A 24,939-nucleotide genomic window follows, 5' to 3' on the forward strand; every position below is an offset into this window, starting at 1 on the left:
TCCAACTAATAAAAATAATTGGAAAAAAAAAAAAAAGTCTGCTGCCGAGGGGAGCTTCCAGGGAAGATGCTCACAACCGGAAAACGCTCCTGGGGACCCGGTGCTTGGTGCTCAGGCTGGTAAGCATTTATTCCAGTTCAAATGGAATAGTCTCACTCAAATCCAAGATGTGACTATAACACTCATCATCTGAGAGAAATAAAAGTGGCCTTTGTTAACTGTGAACACCTTTAAAGCCACTTAGAACAACTACCATGTCCTTTTAAATCTGAAAAACAGGGGACAGTCTGATTTGATAGGTTAATTTGAGAGACAGGTATTAATATTTAAAGTCAGGCTAAGTGGCATAGAGGAGGACATGGTTTTGAAATCTATAGTATAAAGATCCCATGAAAAATTAACAGAATCAGCCATTGTCTGCCAAGACATCAGAAAGATGAAGAAGTCGCACTGGTGGGAGGAGGCGGTGGGGCTTGGAGCCAGCGGGGCTTCAGCACTGTCCATCCCGCCAGCGCTAACGTCGTCCCAAGGACAGAGCAAGGTGTGGGGTGGAATCTGAGCGGAAGTCAGGACTCGGCGCATACGCACCATCATGGCGATAAGGGCGCAGATGTAGCTCTGCTTCATGATGAACTGGAACACAGACACCATGGCGTGCACTTTGACACTCCTCTTCTCCTCCCGGCTCCGCTCCGCCTCAAACTCTTCTTTCTCATCATCGTCTTCCTCCTTCTTTTCTAGAGGGACAGATTATTTCATATAACAATTTATGCACGTAGGTGAATTTCATATAAGCATCCCAAGCACAAATTTGTCCTCTCTAGTAACAGGCAGCTCTCTTTCAACCGGATTGTTGTGTGCTAAGTCGTTCAGTTGTGTCTGACTCTTTGTGACCCCATGGGCTATAGCCCACCAGGTTCTTTTGTCCATGGGATTCTCTCTGCAAGAATACTGGAATGGGGTGCCATTTCCTCCTCCAGGGGATCTTCCTGACCCTGGGATCAAACCCACATCTTTTTCATCTCCTGCATTGGCAGGCGGATTCTTTACCACTAGTGCTTCAACAGAATAAATTGAAGGAAAAGGGAGAAAGGTCTAGTCAAAGTTTTGGGCCTTTTGGTTTTCTTATTAGACAAAAAGAACTCTTCCAGAAAACATTCATACACTAACCAGCAAAACTATGGACCGCGATAGTGGAATCAAATTACAAAAGGACTAAAACACAAATATGCATGTAGGTTTAACACTGCAAACAAGATGACTTGTTTAAAATAATATTTTACCTTCTATTTTTCAAAGTTTATTCCCATTGTGCTCAGTCACTTCAGTCATGTCTGACTCTTTGCGACCCTATGGGCTACAGCCCACCAGGCTTCTCTATCCATGGAATTCTCCAGACAAGAATACTGGAGTGGGCTGCCATGCCCTTCTCCAGGGGATCTTCCCAACCTAGGGATTGAACCTGTGTCTCTTAGGTCTCCTGCATTGGCAGGCAGGTTTTTTTTTTTTTTACCATGAGTGCCACTTGGGAAGCCCTTACCTCCATTAGGTCACTTATTTTGTACCAAGGACAGGAATGCACAGAGCAGGATATAGGGGCAAAATCTAGGCAGAATCTAAGGAAATGGGCTTCATCAGACTGACTGTGGAAGGAAAAAAAAACCTCTCCTAGAGATGAAAAGGAAAGAGGACTATACCCAATGAAGGATAAACCAAAGACAAGAGATGCTGAGCTCTGCATGCCGTGGTCCCACAGGCTCCTTACCCGGGGAGGCGGCAGCGGGCTCCCAGCGATACTGCGGCGTGGAGTACAGGTCAGCTTTGGCAGGGCCGTTCTCCAGCGGGAGGCTGGGGTGGATGGTGTGGTAGTCCACAGGGTTGCCGTTCACGGTCACCAGCAGGCCCTGCCAGGGGCATGGGGCAAAGGCAGGTGGGACAGCAGCTCTGGTTTCCCGCATGGACCCCCCTCCTCTGCTCTGCTAGGTGGGCACACTGGACGCTGCAGAGCCGAGGGGAAGCTGAGCACTGTGGGCAGTGATGCCTGCCAGCAAGACAGCCCAGCTCGCCCTCCAAACCCAGCCCCACAGAGTCACAGAGGACGAGGCAAACCTGAGCTGGCCCACTTCTGCTGCACCCACGCCATGCGCCCTGCTCTCTGTATGAAGTGTGAAGCCTGGAAAGGCTGCAGAGGGCTCAGGGCCTGCTCTGGTCTCCCTCCAGCCTCAGCTCCCGGCCCTTCTCCAGCCACAGGATCTCCAGACAGACTGGGTTCTGGCCTGGAGCTACTGCCTGCCCTCTCCCTTCCCCTCATCCCAGCCCTGATCCCACCTGCCCCACATCCCGCGTGGCCCTCAGGACAAGCAAAGTCTCAGGTTAGCCACAACCCTACAGTCTCTCCCTGACACTGCAGCCTGCAACTCCCGTGTTGCAGCATCTCATACACTAAATACATTCTCCTACTTTTTCCCTCTGGTTTCTTTGGCTTTACAATTTTTTATTTATGCAGATGCATATAAACATAGACACGCACACACACATGTGTCCACAGACTTGTGAGACTTCCTATTCAAATCATAGAACAGCCATATCTGCAGAGCAAAACGCCTTTTGAGAAAAAGCCCTCCAACGTGGCTTTTTAAAAGTTTAAATACGTTTTATATGTTTATACTTGAGCTCATGTTATATGAGTCAGTGTTTTAACAGCAATAAATCAGATACAATTTCTGCAAAATAGTATTCAAAAACGTATGAAAATTTTATAGAGCATTAAACTACACTCAGAGGAGCTAATTCCATTTATGTGCCCTTTCCATCACTGACGCGCGCAGAAATGAGAATTCTAGGGTATACTAACGTCGGAAGGCTTGTAGTCATCCTGAGTCATGGATAAAAGCTGCAAAAGCAATACAGGACAGCATGTTAACATGTGAGCAGAAAGTGATGTGATGTTTACACACAGCTACAAAGTCTCAGCACTCATGCACTGGCTCCTTCAGCTGGGAGCATGCAAGTGTGTTAACATTACAGTGCAAAACATAAAGGGACAGTGATGCAGCTGGAGGCTGCTGTTTATTGTAACCATTTCCAGTTTCTGATGCTGTCTTTTCATCACAATAAACAAGCAGTCACTAACCACATGACTGAAAAAGCTGATGCTGTTTTTCAAGTGTTTTGTTCTCACAGAATTAGCTGCTTGCTTTTAGACTTCTAGGACCCTTTGAGATGTCTGTAGGATTCTCAAAGTGTTGACTTTTCAAGAAACTGAAGTTTCATAATAAAGAAAATTTGACTTGTAGTACAGTTTAGGATTCAGATTTGCGTACTGTCCACAACAGAAGAATTATGACGTGGCTATGACTTTCAGCTGTATTAGAGCTGGGGGGTCCAGTTTCCCCAATAACAAGAATCTGCTGAACTAGCGGTTCTTTCACTTTTTGGGTCAGAACTCGCTCACTTTCTTAAAAATCACTGAAGATCCTGAAGACTTTTACTTATGAGAGTCCTACACATCAATATGTATTGTGCTAGAAATTAAAATTGCGGCATTAAAAATATTCATTTGTTCATTCATTAAAAATTGGCTTGTTCACATGAATAATTTTATCTAAATAGTTATCTTTAAAAAAATAGTGAAAAGAATGGTATTGTCTTATTAAAATATGCTTTTGTGTATCTTTAATGTTGGGCTCAAAAGACCACTCCATTTATTTTCCTGTAACTGTCTGCCGAAAGCTCACACCTGAACCCCCCAAACTGTCCATCAGCTGTTCTTGCACATAGACCTGTGGTACATGGATGGCAGCTGGGTCCACTCGCCAGCCAAGCACTTCTCCTCGAGGGATCAGGACTTCAGGGGGTCTTCCGCTGATGTTAATATTAAAAAAGTGTGTGCCCCAAGGTTGAGATTTAAGAAAAGCAAAGACTATTTCTGGTTTATCAAGAATATTCTTAAGTGGAACTGACCTTTCTGTTTTGTTTTGTGTGCACACGTGGCTGTCAGGTTCGTGCTGCTGCCATGGTTGGAGCTCTTGTACCATCAGAGCAAGTGTCAGCACAGCCGAAAGGCACATCTTTTAAATGTCGTTACAAAAATTGTTTCGGGCCCGTGGATCCCAGGAAGGGTCTTGGGAATCCCCAGCCGTGGTCCACAGCCGTCACCTTGGAAACTGCCATGCTGTCTCCATGGATACCATGGCTCAGTGACCTGAGCAGGATGGTCTGGCACGTGTGTGATGGGACAAAAGGGCTCCGGGACACTAGATGTCTCCGGGTACCACAGCTGCTCCTCCAGGCTGCAGTACCCTGAGAAGTTCATTCACTGTTTTCCCATCTCTCGGCCCACGACAGGCAGGTGCACAAATAGGACCAGGTGTTTTAGAAAAACTGCCACCGAGTCAGAGAATCCCCTCCTTGATTCCTAACGTGACCCCACCAGAGAAGTGTGAGTATCTGTGGTCCCCACATTGCAAATGGGTCACTGTAACAAGTCAGTGGCTGGGGCATGTTGAAAATGGTGAACAAATGGTGAAAAGCTTAAGAATCACCCAGCTGTGCTCTTGGCCCCGGCACCCACACTGTGACCCTGACAGAGGGAGGGGTTCCTCTTCATGTCCACACAGACAGGCCAGTGTCCCATCAGTGGCTGTGTGAGCCGTCGTGGTCACCACGGTGACCGCCCCAACAGAGAATCACTCTCCACAGCGCATCCCAGCACCTAGGCTGTCACTGCCCAGGGCCAAGGGATCACTTTGTTTTTTGTTTTGTTTTGTTTTAAAAGCAAAAGTATCTTTAAAAATTAAGACCACTCTCTCTTTCTGGGATTGAGAGGCTTCGGGGTGAAGCACTGAACTGTCAAAGGTTGGGTCTGACAGAGCCTGGGGTTTCCTTTCCAAGCACTGGGCTCCCAAGTCTGACCCTCACCTTCATCATCAAACAGCCCCTGCAAACTGAGCAACCTGGGTTTGCACGTGGACTCACATGGCCTCTATTCAGCAATATGATAAAAAGCAGAAAATAAATGAGAGACAACCCCTGTCCTGGCAGCTTACTTTTCTTTCGTCCGTGGGGTAGTGGGTCGCATACCACAGGCTCCGCCTCCTCTCGGCCGTGATGGGTGCTGGGCTGCAGGCCAGGGCTCTGTCCTCCTCTTTGGTTCTCTCTTCCTGCACCTGAGACACAGAATAATCCACAGGACAGTCTTGTTTCCGGAGCAGGTCCCTCAGCAGCCCGGGAGCCCAGACAGAGCTGCTTGTCTCTGCCCCCACATGCTGATCTCGTAAAGTAACGTACATCCTACACAGGCTTTCATCCCGACACTTTATAAATGGTGGAGACAGCAGACTCGCCTGTGAATTACAGGAATAGCTGCCCATGCTCCATTAGGAGCCTCCATGTATGTACTGACCTGCAGGGGGAGGGCCGTGCAAGGTCCACAGAGGCCACAGCTGCCCGTGGAACCTGCCAGGGGACTCTCATGAAAGAGACATTCACTAAAGGCAGCACCGTCTAGAGCTTACACGCAACAGTAAGCAAAAACACAGCTACTGCCTAATACTGCCGCTCGCCTAATCGAACCTTGGCCTAAATCAGTTGCTCCAGGAGAGATGGATAGAGAGAGAAAGGATCAGTACGCACTTGGTGGTTGAGGATAGTTTCCAACAAAGATGCCCCATGAAAGGGCGCTTACACGCATTGATCTGTGGGCAGAGGGAGAGCGCTCAGTGTTGCTGCCAATTCCCGGGGCCCGGTGTTCACACAGAGCACCAGACCCCAGGGAGCCGGAGTCTTACATTCAGCTCCAGACACTTGTTCCTCTCTTTCTCAAACTTACATCATAGACTTTTACTGCAGAACTCACGTTTTTCATGACACCTACCAGGCCACCTGGAACCATGATATTAATACAACCTGGCACCTGCCCTCCATCATCACCTTGGTGAGGAAGTCCTGAGTGCCAGCCCCATTTAAAACACCGACCCCCCTGAGGGTTGACCTGGTATGAATGAGACCCTGCTCTGCACACACCCGCAGACGCTGTAGGGTAGGACCTGCTGTGGACCGTGTGTCTTGGAACATGGCCTGTCCTCCCCACTCTCTGCCTTCCCTGGTTCCTGGACATCCCAGGGCCAAGGAGGTTGAGAGTCTCCGGGGCCCGAGGGTCTGGAACAGCCTGGCAGCTCCTGCCTGAGGCACCAAGGGAAAGCCAGGGGCAAATGGGACTCTTACGAACCCCAAGGCATTAAGGTCATTTCCATCATTGCCTAAGATGTTGTTCAGTGTAGTTCTCACATTTTAACTTCTTTCGCACAGTTTTATGTGTGCATCTACATGTACCCGTATCTGTGTGTTTGTACAGGAAGCAAACACAGCAACACTTGTAAGGGGTTTACTGGTGCCCTCATGTTCTTAGAAGAGACTCAAAGGAAAAGGTAACCAAGGTGACTGGGATTCTCTGTGAGCCTGGAATCATCCTGTCACCACTGCCGTCTTGGGGTCCAGGGAAAGTAAAACCTGAGACCCCTGCAAAAAGGATGCCTATACAGTGGGCCAGGGTGGGGGTCCCTACACAGAGGGAGGCAGGCAGACCCCTGCAAATAAGGATGCCTGTGCCATCGGTTGCTCATGTATTTGGGGGCTGCCTTTCCTCTTATAAAACGTTCAGCGCCTCCCCTCCTCTGGGCCGATGCTCTACCTGTGGCCCCAGGCTGGGGTCTGAGATGCTGGCTCGCTCTCAGTACACACTGGTGGCCTGGCTGCTGACCACGTGGATGGAGCTGGAGGGGAGCAGGTGCCAGCCTGGCATCTCACCTTTGCCCCTCATCCCCCTACCCCGCTCGGCACACAGCCGGGAGGTGATGCGGAGCAGCCCTGTCTATGCCACCTGTCTCCCTCATAGCTGAGCTTCTCAGTCATTTTGGGAGAACGAAAGGGACGTGAGTTGCTGTCACTGAAAAGGAAAAAAGAGGGACCACAAGCCATCCTCCCTGATGGTGCCCCAACGTACCACATTCTACAAATAACCCAAAAGGGAAGAGCCCAGTCCTCAGCCCTGCCCAGTGACCCTGGGGGTTACAGCACCACCGAGGGTGGGGACATCCCCATCATATCATCAGAGGTCAGAGGTCTAAGATTTAGGAAACTCCAGTCGCCATGACAACAGTCTGGGTGGTCAGAGACCCTTGTATTGTCGGCAAACATGGGCTTGAATCTGATTTCTACTGTTCAGCAAGTGCGTGATTTACCTCTCTACCCTTGGTCTCCTCATCTCTAAGATGGGCACAACACTTGTAAGTAAATAGCCCCAGCACCTGGCCTGGCACCTAGTGAGTGCTCAATGAAAACGAGGCCTTCACTACCGGCCCTCTGAGCAGCCTGGGGGATGCTAACACAGGGAGGCTGGTCTTTGATCTGATAAGAATCTATACTTGCTTAGGGCTCTGTGTGGAAACAAAACACTCTGATAAGCACACAATAGTGATTTCAGAATGTACTATAGACAGCAGTTGATAGGAACGAACCCTTTCCCCGGAGTCTCCTGCTACTTTGCAGACAAGACCCTGAAAACTTCTGGTCCTTACAACGGGCTCCTGCAGCCAGATTCGGATCAGAGTGGCCAGCGTGTAGTACATCACCAGCAGGACGATGGGGTTGGCGTGGTGGTACCAGGACAGGTCGGGGTTGGCAATGATCTTCCACGTGCTGGAACAGTCCGTCTGGATGACTGATTTGATACCAAACAACCTGTTTAAAAACAAAGAGAAATATTAAAAAGATGCAACAAAGATCTGGGTCCGATCCACAGAATACAACCAGCTTGTCTGACACATTCTTGAGCTGCGCTGTGCTCAGTCGCTCAGTTGTGTCCGACTCTTTGCGACCCCATGGACTGTATAACCCACCAGGCTCCTCTGTCCATGGGATTTTCCAGGCAAGAATACTGGAGTGGGTTGCCATTCCCTTCTCCAGGGGATCGTCCCAACCCAGCAATTGAACCAAGGTCTCCAGCATTGCAGGCAGACTCTTTACTGTCTTGAGTCACCAGGGATGCCCCATATATAATATATGCATTTGTAAATCATACATATGTATGTTTGTCTATGTATAAAATTCATGCCAACATTACCCAGATGGCCTTTCCTCTGGTTCAACAATCTAGCTAATACTAAATCTTTGCACAGTTATTAGAAATTTATGTCTTAATTGTCAATAAGTGTTTTCTTAATGTAGATTTCTACTATATAACCAGATATGATATGATTATATAATGGGAAATTGTGTAAATGTGATTCATTAAGAAGCTCATTTTATATGAATTTTTTTCTCAGAAATGACTCTACTAAGTGAATGAAACATTTACATGTCAAGTGAGTCTCCCTGGAATGGAATCTTTCAATCGTTTGTAGCTTTTACATGTGAACTTCCTTTGACTTTGACGTCCCATTTTTTGCTGCTCTAAGGTTTTCCAAGACTATGAATTCTCCACTTGTAAAACCTCTCAGATATATTGCAGTTATTATCATGAGGCCAGGGCGAAATTAGTGACCATCCCCACCCCCACTCCTATCAGATTCCTGCTTCTCTTCCTCCTCCTCCTTGGCAGGGAACACAACTGTCTCTCCACTCCCCATGGAGCACTTGCTTTGTGATTTTTCTCCCCTTCCAAAGCACTCCCAACATCTGACAGCACGTGGTGGTTATGACTTGGCTGGGTGTTTGTTTCTCCTTGCACATGTTGGCAGATTTATAAAACCTCCACCTGTTTTCAGGTTCACTCCAGATCACATCTGTTGGTCTCTGGTAATATAGAAACCCAGCCATTTGCAAGAAACATATAATACTGAAAATAACACCCCACTTTAAAACATTAAATTGTGGTAAAATACAGATAACATACTCTGGGTTGGGAAGGTCCCCTGGAGAAGGGAACAGCTACCCACTCCAGTATTCTGGCCTGGAGAATACAGTCCAGGCCATGGGTTTGCAGAGTCAGACACGACTGAGGGACATTCTCCTTGCAATCTCCTATACAGATCTCACACATAACACAGAATCGATCATCTTAAATTTTTAAGTGTACAGTACAGGGGTATTAACTGCATTCACACTGTTGTACAACAAATCTCTAAACTTGTCATCTTGCAAAACTAAAACCCTGTCCCCATTAAACACTAAAACCCCACCCCATGTTCCCCCTCAGCTCTGGGTCACCACCATCCCACCTTCTGTCTCCATCAAGATGATTATGCCATGCACCTAGTAGACTCTAAGTGGAATCACACAGTATCTGTTCTTTAGTGACTGTTTATTTCACTCGGCATAATGTTCTCAAGGTTCATTCACTGGTGTAGCAGGTGTCAGAATTTCTTTCCTTTTGAAGGCTGAATAATATACCATTGTATGGATGGATCACATTTTCTTTATCCATTTCTCCAAGGATGGAGACTTACACCTTTTGGCTATTATCAATAAAGTTGCCATGAACACAGGTGTACAAATACCTTTTTTTAAGATCCCACTTTTGATATTTTGGGCCATATACCCAGAAGTAGGATTGTTGGATCATTTGGTAGTTCTATCTTTAGTTGTTTGAGGAACTACTGTACTGTTTCCCACAGTGGCTAAAATCAGTTTATGTTCCCACCAACAGTGCACAGGACTCCAATTTATGTACATCACTGTCATGTTTCAAGTTTTTTGATGGAGCCATCCTTGCTAGCGTGACCTTAGACACCATGCTTTTAATTTAGCCTTTTCTTTCAAGAGCTCAGAGATCTTTACAAACCAAGCCCCTCATACTAACACCTGGAGGCGTATTCTCCAATCAAATACGCCCTCACTAACCAGCTGACACAATATCTTCACAAAACTTCACTGAGAGATAGTCAAGAGGTGAAACTTATTTCAGGAGCTTTTTATTTGTAACTCTGAGTTTTTACCAAGAATCACTTTCTTTAGTCTGAAAAACACCCTTTAATATTAAAATATATATATATTGTGTGTCATGAAGATCTACTGGTGCCAAACACCCTCAGTTTCATATAAGAACATCTTTATTTGACCATATTTATGTTTTTCCATATATACCTTTGGATATAAAATCACACCTTGATTATTTTTTTCCAGGAGAATGTGAAAGATGTTGTCCTCTGGCATTTAGACTGGCATAATTTCTGATGAGAAGTCTGTGATTCCCTTTCACAAAATGTACTTTCCATTGTGATGCTATTACTATTTTTCTCTATCATTGTTATTCACAATTTAATTGTACTGTGGCTTGGTGTGTCCAGCACCCTGCATGATGGGGTCAAAGGGCGGGGCAGGTGTGGGGGAGACGAACTTGCAGAACGGGGGGCCGCCAGCAGACGAGGAGAGAATCTCCTCCTCTAAAACCCCATGGTAAAGTAAAGGCCAAAAATCTAACTTTTGGCAGGTGGGAAACAGAATTAATTTTACACATGAATAAAGCAAGGACACGCTGTCAAGAAGGCAAGGCAGGTCAGATGTCCACAGAAAATGAGGTTTGAGCTTCCACCCCACGAAGGCATTTCCTCAAAGTTCGACAAATGTCTTTGCTGGAAGGAGACTGAATCTAGCTCTCAGTGGTCCTCCCAGCAAGATGCTCCCCTGTCCTTACAGCAGCCCATCTGGGTGAGGGCAGACCACTTTTACACACGTGTTCTTGCTGCTCTGGCTTCCAACCACCCTCCCCTCTGTATTACATCATATGAAAAACACAGCCAGTGTTTAACGTCTTTTTTCATTAGTTTCCTACTTATGCTTTAAACACATTTCCATGCCAAACCCATAGACATTTTTGAGAAACTGGAGTTTGACAGTTTCCGCACAACATTGTTTTCTTAAGCCTGGAAAAACTCTGCATGGAGTCCCCTGGGCTCTGCATCACGCCTTTGAAGTCCTTTCTGGCACACGTGTGTCTTAACGGTCTGCCAGGTTGTTGTAACTGGGCTTAACCCTACACACATGGAATCCTGCCTTATAATGAAAGCATTCTGTCCATGGGACGATTTTGCACAGGTAGAAGGTATGTTGTCTTCAGAAAGGAGACAGCTGATGAACACATTGAGGCCATGTGGAAGTTCCTTGCCATTTCACCATTAAAGGCCCACTCCCCTACTTGAGATGACGCCACATCTCAAGAACATTTATATGGTATGAATGTTGTAGATTTATGGTCTATTTTCTGTGTCCAAACACATTTTCACCTCTGAGAGCAGTGTAGAAATGAGTCAGAACCAGGACTCCCAGGACCACTTGGTCATCCCATATGGCTTCTTATGACAAGGCCAAGTTCGGCCCCTAAACCATGCAGCCTTCTATGTTGGGAGCACAGGATAAGAAATATCAAATGTGGGCATTTCTATTACCCACAAACATAATTTTCCCCAAGTAGTTATAATGTAAGCATGGATTTGAATACCTCATTTTAAAGCCCTACATAGTTAATAACCAATGACGTTACAAAGGCAGAAAGAAGGAGACCCAAGCCAACTCCGTGGTTCCCCTGAAAAAATCAGGCACTATGTTGAATGTCTGAGGCCAGCCCTGCTGGGGATCTGCTATTGGCTCCATTATACATAAGGATTGAGGCACAAATGAATAAAAAGGTTTGTATGTGGTAGGGTTTATGTATCCAGGTCTGCTGGCTTCAAATCACACCACTCCATTTCTCAGGTGCAGTAAGTGGTGAAATAGGAAAACCCCAAGGGTATCAGGAAACCCTCAGGAAAGGGCATTAGTCATAGGAAGATTCCACTACAGGACACATTTAGTAAATTTGTCCTTTTAAGTGCTGAGTCCTGAGTCTATTGAGTACTAAGTTATTGTCAAGGATGTACAAACAAATAAGATACTATCCCTGTCATCATAGAGAATTCATGATGGTGGGAATACTACTCAAATATGGCGGAATGATTTTAGGAAATGTGCTCTGAGCTGTTCACTCATTGGAAGGTGGTTATCAAGCTTTCCTTCATAGAACTGTGTTGCCTGGATGATGGGTGCAGAGTGATGATTTGCACCACCCCTTTCTGAGCATCAGAGCAGCAGGCATTACCTCTGAAGGGCACAGGGGCACCTCACTGACCCCATGGGAGGGATCTCACTCCCCAGTGGAGTAGTTAATTGTTGGCTCTTACATTTTAATTTATTTGAAGGGCACTAAAGAGAAACCTGCGAACTAGTGACCAAGGAGTTTCATTTAGTGTCAGAAAGGTCAGAGATACAGAAGGAAAAAGATTGGATAATCCATCTATGGAGGCATGCTCCAACAGGGGAAAGCAAGAAGTCTTCTGTAAGAAAAGTTGTAACTAAAGTTACTCTAGGAAGAAGCCAACACATCTAGAAAAGGAAACAATTGGCAGAAGTCTAGCTAAAGCCCAGATCTTCTCCCTTTAAGTCCACATAAAATGTTTCTACGTTTTCTAGGATAAAGCCCTAAGTTTCTCAGGTTCACATCATAGGAAACAGCTTTCCATGAACTGTCCTTGTAATGTGATGCAACAAAAAGTATAAGCTTTTCCCATTCTTGGGAATCTTCTCTTTTAGGGAAACATGAATATATTTTAATCAACATGTATCATGGAAGTATGGTAACATTAATCAGTTTCAAACCCAGTGAATCATGGAATGGATTCTAACATCTGGGTTAGAATCTGGGTTTTTTGTTTCTTTTTCTTTTATTTTTTTTTAAATTCAGGGAAGCAGTTATCAGGAAGGTGAGTGCAATTTCCCATCAATATTAATATATAAAGTAACAATAATAAGAACTTCAGATTTATTGTCAGACACAATGCAAGTGAGAAGACAGTGAGGGAACATCTTTAAAGTAGCAAAATAAAAGCTATTACCCTAGAATTCTATACCCAGAAAAACTATCTAGCACCAGAAGGTGCACTACAAAAAATGTGAAAAATTATTTTATGCAGAAGAAAAAACCACAGATGGAAATGTGGACATGTGGACAGAATAGGGAAAAAAGACAGTACAAATTCTCTGAATAAATTAAATAATTATTCTCTGCAATAAATTAAATAACATCATTACTGATTCTACAAATATTCAAAAGAAAATAAACTCAACATTATTAGCAACTTTATGCTCATAAATTTGACATCTTACATGCAAAGGAAAATTCCTTGAAAGACACAAATTACTAAAACTCATTCAAGAAGAAATAACCTGAGAATCTTATATTTTTAGAGAAATTGAATCTGTGCTTAAATACCTTCCCATAAAGAAAATTTCAGATTCACATAGCTTCATAAGCGAATTCTTCTTAAGGAAAAATTTAAAAATAATAATAAAAAATTTGACACCAACTCTTCTGTCATACAAATTCAATCCCAGCAGGCTATGCCATAGACATCGACAAACTGATTTAAAATTCATATGGAAACATAATGGGCTTAGAATAGCTTAAACAACTTTAAATTAAAAGAAAAGAAAAAAGAGAGTCTGACATTGCTTAAATTCAAGACACTATCAAGCTACAAGTAATCAAGACAGCGACATAAAGATGAAGAGACAAATTGTATAGAATAGTCTATATATAAACCTAACCACATGATTTTCAACAGATGCAAAAGAAAACACAGTCATTTCAATAAATGATTCTGGATTACTTAACATTAAAGGCAAAACAAACTCTGAGAAGAAGATATAGAGGAAACGTTTGTGAATTTGGGCTTGACAAATAATTCTTAACTACCACACCAAGAGCATAATTCACAAAAGAACAACTATGAAGTATATTTCATCAAAACTCTGCTCTTGCAAAGACACTAGTAAAAGGATGATAATCCATAGACTGGGGAAATATTTGCAGAAACATATACCTGATAATTGATTCATGTCCTGGTTTTCTAAATAACTGTCAGAACTCAACTGTAAGAAAACAAAGTTAACATGATTTTTTAAAATGGGTAAAAGGTGAAAGATTTATACAATCTAAAAAGAGTGTGATGAAGAGACAGTAGCATCGACATACAGTCCATAGCGTTGCGAAGAGTTGGACACGACTGAAGTGACTTAACATGCACGTGTGTGTAAAATAGATAGCTAGTGAAAAGTTCCTATAAAACACAATGAGTCCAGCCTGGCACTCTGTGATGACCTACAGGGGTAGAATGGGGGTGGGGAAGGAGGCTCAAGAGGGAGGCGATATATGTATAATTATGGCTGATTCTCGTTGCACGGCAGAAGTCAACACAACACTGTAAAGCAATTTCCCCTCATTTAAAAATAAATTTTAAAAGACAAATAAAAATGGGTAAAATATTTTAACAGACACTTCATCAGAAAGAAATATGAATGTAAAATCAGCTTATGAAAAAGATCCTCAGCCTCATTAGTCATTAGGGAAATGCATTAAATTAAAACCACAAAGAATTGCCTCTACACAACAATTAGAATGCCCAAATTTAAAAAGATTGACTTTACTAAGAGAGAATGAAAAAAGAAATGAACTCTCACACTGCAAAATGAGACCTGCCTCCTGCCCCACCCAGGATAATAATAATATTAATTATAACAACAATAATAGCAACAGTAACGTTAAAGAGTACATACCACAAGATTTCATTTATAGAAAGTCCTAGAAAATGTACTCTAATCAAGTCAGGGAGAGCCATCAGAGTTTACCTGGGGATGGGATGAAGGAGGATGAAGACAGGAGAGAGATTACAAAGGGGATGACGGTGCTCTTGGGACAGATGGGTATATTCATTCCCTTAATTATGGTGATGGTTTCATGGGTATGATTATGTCAAAACTGATCAAACTGTAAGCTTTGAATTATGCAGTTTATTTCATATCAATTATACATCAAGAAAGCTGTTAAGAAAAACAATTATACTACTTCCACCAAAAATGAATAACTAGCAACTTTATGAAAACCACTGTTAAGTTTTCTCAGGAAGAAAAGCTTCTTTAGAGAAACTCTGAAGAGAAAAATCAAAGCCTCTCAATTCCCATTTCCAGAGCTAACCTCTTACTTCTGGGTCAGTTTGTTTAGAACTAAAATGAACACACTGCTATATTTAAAATGGATAACCAACAAGGACTTACTGTACAGAACATAAACTCTGCTCAATGTTATGTGGCAGCCTGGATTGGAGGGGGTTTGGGGAAGAAAGGATGCATGTCTATGTATGGCGGCTTCCCTTAGCTGTTCACCTGAAACTACCACAACATTGTTAATCAACACACTCATACAAAATAAAAAGTTTAAAGTTTGGAAAAAGAAAAAAGAAAAAAATGAAGACAACAACAGCCACAGTTACTGCATAAGTAACATTCTGAACTTCAGAAAGCCAAGCAGTTATGAGGCAATATCCTTCTGTATGTTTGTCCTCAAAATACTTTGCAAGTCAGCCAAATTGGCTTATCTACAGTCTAAAAAATTAATGAGGTGTTACTGCATTGAATTAAAGTCCAGTCCATGAATGAGAATCTTAGCTCTAATAAACAAGATGGTCACACTTTCCAACAAAACGTTTGATAGCAAAATAATTGTTATGTTCCAAAATGCCCTTTCTTAAAAGATCACTTTAATTTTTCATCAGCTGTTATCTTAACTTGAAGGATTTGTCCATCTTCCCACCACAAGAACTTTTACCATCATTAATTTGCTATTAATTTTTAAAGTTGAAAGCACTTAAATGTACCATCCAGGCATAGTTTGTAATATGTTCATTAATACTAATCATTTGGAGCAAATGTAGAAAAAAAAATAACTGCCAACTCTGCCTAATCTCTATTCCTCTTCATATTTTGAAAGATTAAATGTAAAACGAGTCATCTTTTCACCTGGCAAGGTTCACTGGACCACACTTTATCCTTGAGAGCAGGGACAGCACTTGGGCAGAAAGGCCCTGACTTGCGGTGACCTGTACAGGTGAGCTGCCCTGTGCAAGCTCCAGAGCTTGACTGCCCTCCAGGTCAGCAAGGAAACCAGGTCACAGGACAGGGTGGGTCCTTCCTGGACACTGGAAGAAGACCCTTCCTGAGAGGCATGCTCAAGAGCAAAGGCAAGACACAGCCAGTCGAGGGTGCACTTCCAGAAGCCCAGGTGGGGAGGTTTCAGGTTCAGGTTGGACAGACGTCCTGTGCGGAGGCTCGTCTGCCTGGTCAGGGGCAGTGGCTGCTTTAAACACGATGCCAGGTGTCACCTGGGTGGCAGGGGAACACCCCACCCAGGGACCCCCCCTTTCCCAAGGGTCTTGGGTCAACACCACACCCACTCACGGCCCCAGGTGACCATCAGGTTGTGGCGATTCCCCGAATGGACTCGAGGGTCAAGTATTTACATTCTATTGATTTTCCATTTATCTGTGGAAAGTCAATTTGTTTCTCTTGGTTCCCAGTTTTTGCCTTTTAGATGAGCACAGATGAAGTGGGTCTGAGATCGGTCACTTAAATCCAAAAAGAAACAAAGTTTGGTTGCTGTCATGTCACCCACCACCTGGGCAAATGAAACCATCGGCTACCTGGTGGTGACACCCTTAGTGAAAAGGGGGAGTGTTAACCACAGGTTCACTTACATTCCTCAGCATGAAAATGACCTGCTTGACATTAATTTTCCCCACACGGGACCGCTTTCAGATGAAGTTCTCACCAACCTGCCTCCATTAAGAACAATTTCGTCTTTCTGTGCTGTTTCCATTAGCGAGGCTCAGACGGCTCTGATGAGAAGGCAGCACCGTGGCTGTCCCAGGTGAGGATGCAAACGCACTAGAACAAGCTGCATTAGACAATCACCTGCAAAGCCAATGGCATCAGACACAACACAAAAGTGACTGCGCTGTGTCACTTTCTAGGAGCCCACTGGCTTCTCCAAACCAGAAGAAAAACACACAGCATCAGGGCCATTAAGACTCCTGACACATTACTGATATTTTAATGACTAGTGTAAGAATAGGGCAAATACAATAAATAATACTGTACTTTTCGTGTTTACTTTTCATTTTTCTTACTTTGTTACAGAATGGTTAAATATTGCTGAAGTTTGAGGCTTTGGCTTTCCTTTTGTATACTGTTTTAACACTGGAATAAACCTGTTTTTCCAAAGTGCATTTTCTTATTGTGATTTGTTGAAACAGGACATGGAAAGGCTGACATAGGACAAGTTGTTGTGCATTTATTTAATAGAGAATGCTGCCTCCACAGGGAATGGCCTGAATCTCTCCCATTCCTTCCCACAATTCTTGTTCATTTTCAAACTGCAGGATCTAAGGTGGGAAAAAAAAAAAAGCAGCAAAACAACAAAATGAATTTGAGAAAAGAAGTCTAACCCCTGCAGTATAGACAAAGTGACTGTGACTGTCGCAGAGAAAGTGCAGAGGTTGGAATGACAGCCAGTCAGAGATGATGAGACGCGATTTTGAGGGCTATTCAGTCACCCCCATATGAGTGCTCACTGTGCACAAATGTTCATGACACACAGAAGAAAACCTACAGGTTCCATCACTCTCAGTCATGACTACGGAAATAGTAGACGCTGACTCCCCAGCCAAGCCCTCCACCTGGCCCATGGTGGAATGTTTGCTGCAATTGTCCAGATAATTTTGGTGAGAAAAAAAGGACTGCCCCCCACCACTCCCACTTTGCTCAGGGCTGTTTTTACAGGAGTTCACCTCAGAATTACTTGCAGTGTCATCTTTGCAAGGAAACAGTCAACAGTGAGTTGACACTATTAAAACTGGCTTTTTGTAAAGTCACCAGCGAGTAGATGTTTGTTTACAGCATTCAACACATTTCAGCTCACATTCATGGACACCACAGAGCAAGTCAGGTCCACCTGCCTCGGTCCCGTCCTCCACCCAGTGCACATCCCACACTTTCCGTGCAGAAAACCCACAGGATACAAGCTGGCTGGGACTGGTGGCTTTATCACAGAGGGGAACCCAGGTGAGGACTCTGAACCCTGACCCTTGCCTCCTGGCCTTCAAAGTGTAAGGTGTTTGCTGTCTACAGAAATTCCCAAGGAAACACAAAACCTTTGGAAAGTCCCATACTTGGGATTAACTAAGCCAAATTTTGTTTAGTCTGCCATCTTCCTTAGGGAGACCTGCCAGAATACGTTGGAACTGGGCTCTATTCCATTAAACAAACTGTGCTGAGTGGTATGTTATCTGTCTTTTGTAAGTTATGTGGATTAGCTTTAAAGCTTTATTGTGCTGGATCAACTTCAGAAGAGGGGGCACTGAATTTTTTATGGTTTATAACCATGTGAACCATATAATCCAGTGTCTCATATCCTCCTCTCACTCTGCCTTAACCTTCCCAAGTGTTATTTGCACCAGTCATGTCCTACTGTTTGTGACCCTATGGACTGCAGCCCGCCAGGCTCCTCTGTCCATGGGATACTCCAGGCAAGAATACTGGAGTGGGTAGCCATTTCCTTCTCCAAGGGCTCTTCCCAACTTAGGGACTGAACCCTAGTCTCCCACATGGCAGGCAGATTCTTTACCATCTGAGCCACCACAGAAGCCCAACCTTCCCATAGGTAAGCTCATAACTATCAGAAAAGAGCCCTGAACTTTGTTTTGGAGAATTTGGACAGTTCTGTGCACAAACAGGTGGGAATCACTAACTTTTCCTCGGGCAGCCCTCCTCCCTGTCCCTTCTCTACATCCTTCCAGTCTCCTGTCTGCCCAGTCCACTACGGGTCCCTACCCACCCGCTCCACAGGCTTCCCTGGCTAGAACCTTTGAGGAGTTCCACCCAGTTATGAGTGGAGTTGGAAGGAATCATATGATCTCTTGGGACTCTTGGGTTGAAAGAAGACATCACCCTAGAGAAACACAAGCCTGCAAAGGTGTGCTCCACACAGGAGCCGGATTTCAGGTCACAACACCTGTGTGAAGACCTGTGAACCACACTGTGCAACAGTCAAGCATCACGATTCCAAGTCTGTTTGTAAAAAGCACATTTATGCACAGGATAAGCACTGGGAGAATACAGACCAAAAATGGACAGTATTTCTGGGAGTTTTCTAGGATTTTTAGTATTTCTAGGATAATTTTTTTAAGTTTTTTAAATTTTTATAATTTTTATTTTTTTATAAATTTTATAAATTTTTTAATTTTTTAAAATTTTATAATTTTTTATAATTTTTAGGATTATTTTTTAAGTGTTTTTCCTGATTCTTTTTTACACTTTTCCAAACAATCGCCCATAAGCATCTTAATGATAAACAAATCAATTCAATATTTCTAAAAGTATTCTAAATATATTCTAAAAATAAAGCTAACCTTCACCAGAAAGCCTATTTGAAAGCTCACAAGAGGACAAAAACAACTTGGATTGTTTTGAGGACAGCCACATCCGAAGCTAGATACATGGACTGGAGTCTCTGTGGTTATGAAATTTGTGACAAATGCCCACACAAGATGACTTTTTCTTCCTGATTGTCTGCAGTTTGTTTTCTGCCAGCTCAGTTGGTGGATAGCAATGCGTTGAAGTTATGCCTTAAGAAAAAGCTATCATTTAAAATACGTAAATTTCCAAGCTTTCAAAGGCTAAAAGGCAATGTCCTACTGTCACCAAGTTAATGGAGGAAGAAACTACAATAAGGCAGCTACATGCAAACATATGTGTACACATACATGTATATGTGTATATATAAATGTATATATATTGCATTGTTTAGCTCAAACTATCTATACTCTGATAAACCACCCAACTTCTAATGACTCTATAAGAGTATAGCGATGAAGCTTTTAAACTTTTTAAAGGTATTATCTTCAAAGTGTCTATAATAACTTACAACCATAATTTTAAGTTTGAGGTAATCCCAATGAAAGATAAAGATGGTTAAGTTATTACACTATTAGGACTGCTATTATCCACACACTTGGTTGGCAAGTCTGGTTTACCACCTGTTGTAACTACTGAGCTAATAATGGTTTTTGCATTTTTAAGTGGTTGGGAAAAATCAAAATAGTGTTTCATGAAATGTGAAAATATTTTGAAATCCGAAGTTCAGTGTCCACAAAGTTTTGCTAGAACCTAGCCAAAACCTTAAAATCTCATACAGGGCTACTTTTGCACTAAAATGGCTTCCTGGAAGAATTGTCAACAGAGACCATAGGCCTGCAAAATCTAAAATATTTACTAACTGATCCTTTACAGAAGAGGTGTTTTCAAGGTGGTTCAGAATAAGTCTTTGTATTTCCTATTATCAGTCTCTAGATGGCAGAAAAGAGCCTTAAATTGGGGTGTGTGGTGCGACCACAGCCCCATAGAAGGTATACAACTTACATTTCCAATTAAATCATCCCTTAAAAGTCCAACAGTGCAAAACTTTTTGCTCTATGTGTTCAATAAAACCAAAAATTAAACTTCTAGTAGAACAGAAATATTCATTCAGTCTGGAACTAACGATCTTGCAACAGTAAAAACATTTTTCTATATGTGTTCAATAAAACAAAAATTATATGTGTAGAAGAAACTAAAAGACTCACTCAGCCTAGAACTAATGTCTGCACTGAAATTTTGTATCTATCCACTTCTGCTTAAAATAAATATTATGTAAATCCACATCATTAAAGAGACTTCTCAGTGCCCCCCAGCTTTATTGAGGTACAATTGACGTGTGAAATTGTAGTATATTTAAAGTGGACAGCATGATGATTTGACATAAGCATAGATTGTAAAATGATGCGTAGAACCTCAATCAAGTTAACAATCGCTTCACATAGCTACTCTTTTTCTTTTCTTTTTTGTGGTATGAAGGTTTAAGGTCTATTCTCAGCACATGTCAGTACAATGTTATTACAATGCATTGCTACTACTACAGTGCCCCTGTATATAGATCCTCAGAATTTACTAATCTCATACCTGAAAATATGTACCTTTTTCCACCTCTGCCTATACTCCCCACCCTCCAGCGCTTAGCAACCGCCGCTCCCCTCTCTGTTTCTAGGTTTGACTTTCTGTTTAGATTCCACATAAGGAGTGAGACCATACAGTATTCCTCTTTCTCTGACTTATTCCACTCAGCACAATGCCCTCCAGGTTCATCCAGGTTGTTGCAAATAGCTGGACGTCCTTCTTTTTCACGACCAAGTAACATTCCTTATGTGCTGTGCTTAGTCGCTCAGTCGTGTCCAACTCTTTGCAATCCCATGGACTGTAGCCCGCTAGGCTCCTCTGTCCATGTGATTTCCCAGGCAAAAATGCTGGAGTTGGTTGCCATTTCCTTTCCCAGAACATTCCTTATATATGTATACTATTCCTTCTTTTGTCATTCGTCCATCAACAAACACCTAGATGTTTCCATGTCTTGGCTCCTCTGTTTTTCATGTCCGTGTATCCTAAAGAATTCACCCCATATCTTCTAAAATAATGACATTTTCCCAGATAACCACACACAACCATGCACCTAAGAACTAACAGGAAGTCTGTACTATCAGCTAATAATCAGTGAATATTGAAATTTCCCCATTTAATCTCAAAAGGATTTGTCCTTAAATCGAGATGTGATCCAGAGTTGGGCTTCTCATCTGTCTGCAGGCTTCTTTGCTTCTCCTTTGAAGTAGAACGGTCTCTGCCCACACCCTTCACACACACTTCTTTTTCAGAATGCTGATTTTTTAAGAGACCAGGTCGTTTTCCTTACATTCTACATTCTGGATTTAATGACTGCTTCCCTGTGGAGTCAATTAAACCACATTCCTGCCCCTTATATTTCCTGGAAATTGGAGGTTAGGTCTAAAGTCTTAATTATACAGTGCCTCGTTCCCCACACTGTATCCAGCCTAGAAGTCTGAAAGGTCAAGAGACCCCACTCTGGTAAAGTTTGTTTGGATCAACTGGTCAAGGTGCTGACTACCCCAGAAGGGGCTTTTTCCTTTGCAATTAGCAAATGATCAGTGAGCTTACACTCTATTATCCTTGTAAACAATCTTCATCCCAGGAGCCTCTTTAAGTCATGGTTTCAATTTGTGAATAGATTTAAGTATCTCATGAAGAATTGGTAAATGATAGTTTTCTAATTCTAGCACTCCTTTCCCTTCATTAGCTAGTGACATCCTGTCAGGAGGAGTTTTCCCTCATTAACTGAGAACAGCCTAGAATTCCTTCCAAAAAGTCAAAATAAATGCTGGGTTCTTTACTTTGAATTCTCATTTTCATATAAGACGTTGGGACAATAGTCAACTTCAACTGAAGCACATAAAATCTCTCTCTCTCTCTCTCTCTCTCTCTCACACACACACACACACACCATGGACTCATGTGTTTTTACTTTTACATTTTAATGGTCACTCAGTTCTTTTTGACCCTCAATTTGTCCTCTGTTTGCCCTCAAGAGGGCCCTCCCACGGATGCTCTGATATATCCTTCTTATTCTTTGCTGTAAAACATTCTCCCTGGTCTCCTTCCTCAACTGAGACCGTGTGTCTGCTCTTTGTTGCAAACAACAGCTTCCCTCTGCTTCACCCCAGCAGCAACCCCACCTGAAGCAACACCTCTTCCCTCCAGACCGTGTAGCCAACACATTCAATGCAGAGACTGTGTCCCCATCCCCACCAAAGCCCGCTGACCTACCAGTGGGCATCAGAAGAAACTTAGCAGATTCTCAGGGCCCGGGAGGGTCCTCCCAAGGGCTCGAGGATTATCTTACGGAATCGTCAAATGTCCAGCGATGCCTCTTACCTGGCGTAGTAGTCGTTGGGGGGAACGGCTTCCTGGAAGAACTGGAACTGGTACAGATAGAGTCCGATCAGGTGTCCTGCGGTGAAGATGGCCAGCAGGACGCAGAGACAGCTGAAGAGCAAGGGGTCAAAGGTCCGGCACCAGGACCACCAGGTGCACAGGCCCAGGAACACGAAGAAGTACACGGACGAGGTCAGAGAGGGCAGCATCATCCCTGCGGGGGCAGGGGCAGGGCACATGTGAGAACCATGGAGAGGAGGAAAGCCCGCACAGCTCAGCCTCCCTCACTGCTGGGGATGATGAGGAATTCCTCCTATGCGTGTAGTAAAATTCATCACACTCTCTTGATGAAATCAGAATTAGTGCTATTTGTATTGTGAAAAAAAGTCACGTGTACAGTGAAATTTGTAAACATGAGGAACTATCAGATGATGAAGAAACCCCTACCTGTGGCACTTGAGCCCCGACAACAAACATTCACTTCTCCAACCAGTAGAATTTAGCATGTTTACTTGCCTGTTTCCATTCTCTATTTCTCCCCCAGTTTTTCAGGAATACTGTATGTCCGTTCTAACTGTCCTCGATAAATTTTTAAAATAATGATTTACTTTTGCTTGTCTGTTGATGAGGGTTCATGATAATATTGCATTCAGTGGCAGATAAAACCTCACTAAATCTTTGTCCTGCCCAACAAAATGTGATTCGCTCTATCACTAAAAGTGGAAATGTCAAATGAAGTCATTCCTTCATAGGCATTTAAAAACTTTGCAGGGAGCATTTTGAAACAACTTCTCATTAAAGTCCTGAGTTACATTTCTTGAGAAATACTCTTCACTTTTCTATCTTTTAACTCTCCCATGGAAAAACAGTTGCTTCATCTCGTGAAACTTCACAGAAGCAGGATGGAATAAAGTTCTGGGGCAATGGGGACGGGGCAAAGATGGAGATAAGGTTTTTATGGAAGGAGCAGCCTGCAGCCAACAGGGAGAGGAAGTGGGTGTGTGTGCTGGGAGATTACCATCTAACCGGGGAAGAAAAACACTCTATCCTGAGAAGTTAAATTAAGAGACCTAATGATTCAGTGTAAACAGACAAGCTTCCGAAAGCCCATGTGTAGCTCTGGATGGGGACAGAAAAGGGTCCCTTGTCACAGATCACCACCTACAGGCTCTGAGGGAGGTGAACAGTGGTCCTGTTGGTCACGTAGAAAACAATGCCACCTAACTGCTACGGGAAAAGACTGCTTTACAGAGGTTAACAAAAACCATCTAATACATTAAACCTACAACTGAATGGGAAAAGCTGTGTGTGTGTGTGTGTGTGTGTGTGTGTGTGTGTGTGTGTGTGTGTGTGGTTTGTACACGTGGCCAGTTTCACAAAGCTAGAGTTATGATTTTGTTGCCGAAGAATAGAACTGTTTCCTTCTTTCATCATTCACCAGCTCGCTCCCTGTGCGCCCCAAGACTTGGAGGTTCTCACCTGATGAACCCAGTAAAATCGTCACAACAACCTTCCCCGCAGTGGTAATCATGTTGCCAATAAACTCCTTCAGTTTGGAGGCCACGGAGGCCAGCCTGCGGAAGAGTTTTAATTTCGTGCTTTCCTCCAAGTCGCCTTCAGGACTGTCTCCTTCATCTAAGTCCTCTTCATAGATCAGGGCCTCTTCAGAGTCTATTTTTTCTCCTCCAGCCTAAATAAATGAAAAACAGAAAACACTGCAGTCTCTGCCTATCCACCCAGAATATTATATGGTTTGTAATTTACTGGTAGGTCAGTGAGGTGAATTTCAGAAATGAGGAAAACATGCAGACTACCACTCAACCACGTAAGCCCCCTCAAGTCTCTGGTGGTCCCTGTGTGAAGCCCAAAGAACTTTGATCTTTCTTCAAGGCATAAACAGGAAGCATCGCTAATGATAGGGTCCCCAACAGCAGGTCATCTTACCTACACGAGCTCATTTTATTTTACACATAGAAGCCAAAACTGTCTGAAACACCTATTCATAACTTAGCTTTCAGCAATCTGGGTTTGGTTCCCCAGATTTACTTAATGTGCCACTAAGGTGATGGGAAGTTTGATGAATGGGCTTAAACGGAAAGGATGGGCCAGATCAGCGCTGAGGAAATCCCTTCTCTTTCTGGAGTTTATCTTTGTTCACTATTTTAGTATTTCCTGCCCGTGGGAGGACGAGTGGTCCCAGCTACTTGGCTAAATAAACAGTCCCTTCCTATCTCATCCATTTAAGAATTGTGCATGGGTCCA

At 43.3% G+C, this 24,939-nt stretch overlaps 1 protein-coding gene across 2 annotated transcripts in view; it reads right to left on the reverse strand.

Annotated features, from left to right (window-relative positions):
• The window catches only part of PIEZO2 (piezo type mechanosensitive ion channel component 2), a 243,321-nt gene that overhangs the window by 74,028 nt on the left and 144,354 nt on the right, over positions 1–24,939 (reverse strand). For both annotated transcript variants that reach the window (XM_061130738.1, XM_061130739.1), the window contains exons 6-12: positions 24,157–24,367; positions 22,678–22,891; positions 7,578–7,740; positions 5,049–5,168; positions 2,855–2,893; positions 1,766–1,904; positions 589–737 (exon numbers count right to left, since the gene is read on the reverse strand). In XM_061130738.1, the coding sequence (XP_060986721.1) occupies positions 589–737; positions 1,766–1,904; positions 2,855–2,893; positions 5,049–5,168; positions 7,578–7,740; positions 22,678–22,891; positions 24,157–24,367 (1,035 nt within the window). The remainder of the gene's footprint in view (positions 1–588; positions 738–1,765; positions 1,905–2,854; positions 2,894–5,048; positions 5,169–7,577; positions 7,741–22,677; positions 22,892–24,156; positions 24,368–24,939) is intronic.

The sequence above is a fragment of the Dama dama genome, chromosome 27, assembly GCF_033118175.1.
Source record: "Dama dama isolate Ldn47 chromosome 27, ASM3311817v1, whole genome shotgun sequence".
Classification (NCBI taxonomy): Eukaryota; Metazoa; Chordata; class Mammalia; order Artiodactyla; family Cervidae; genus Dama; species Dama dama.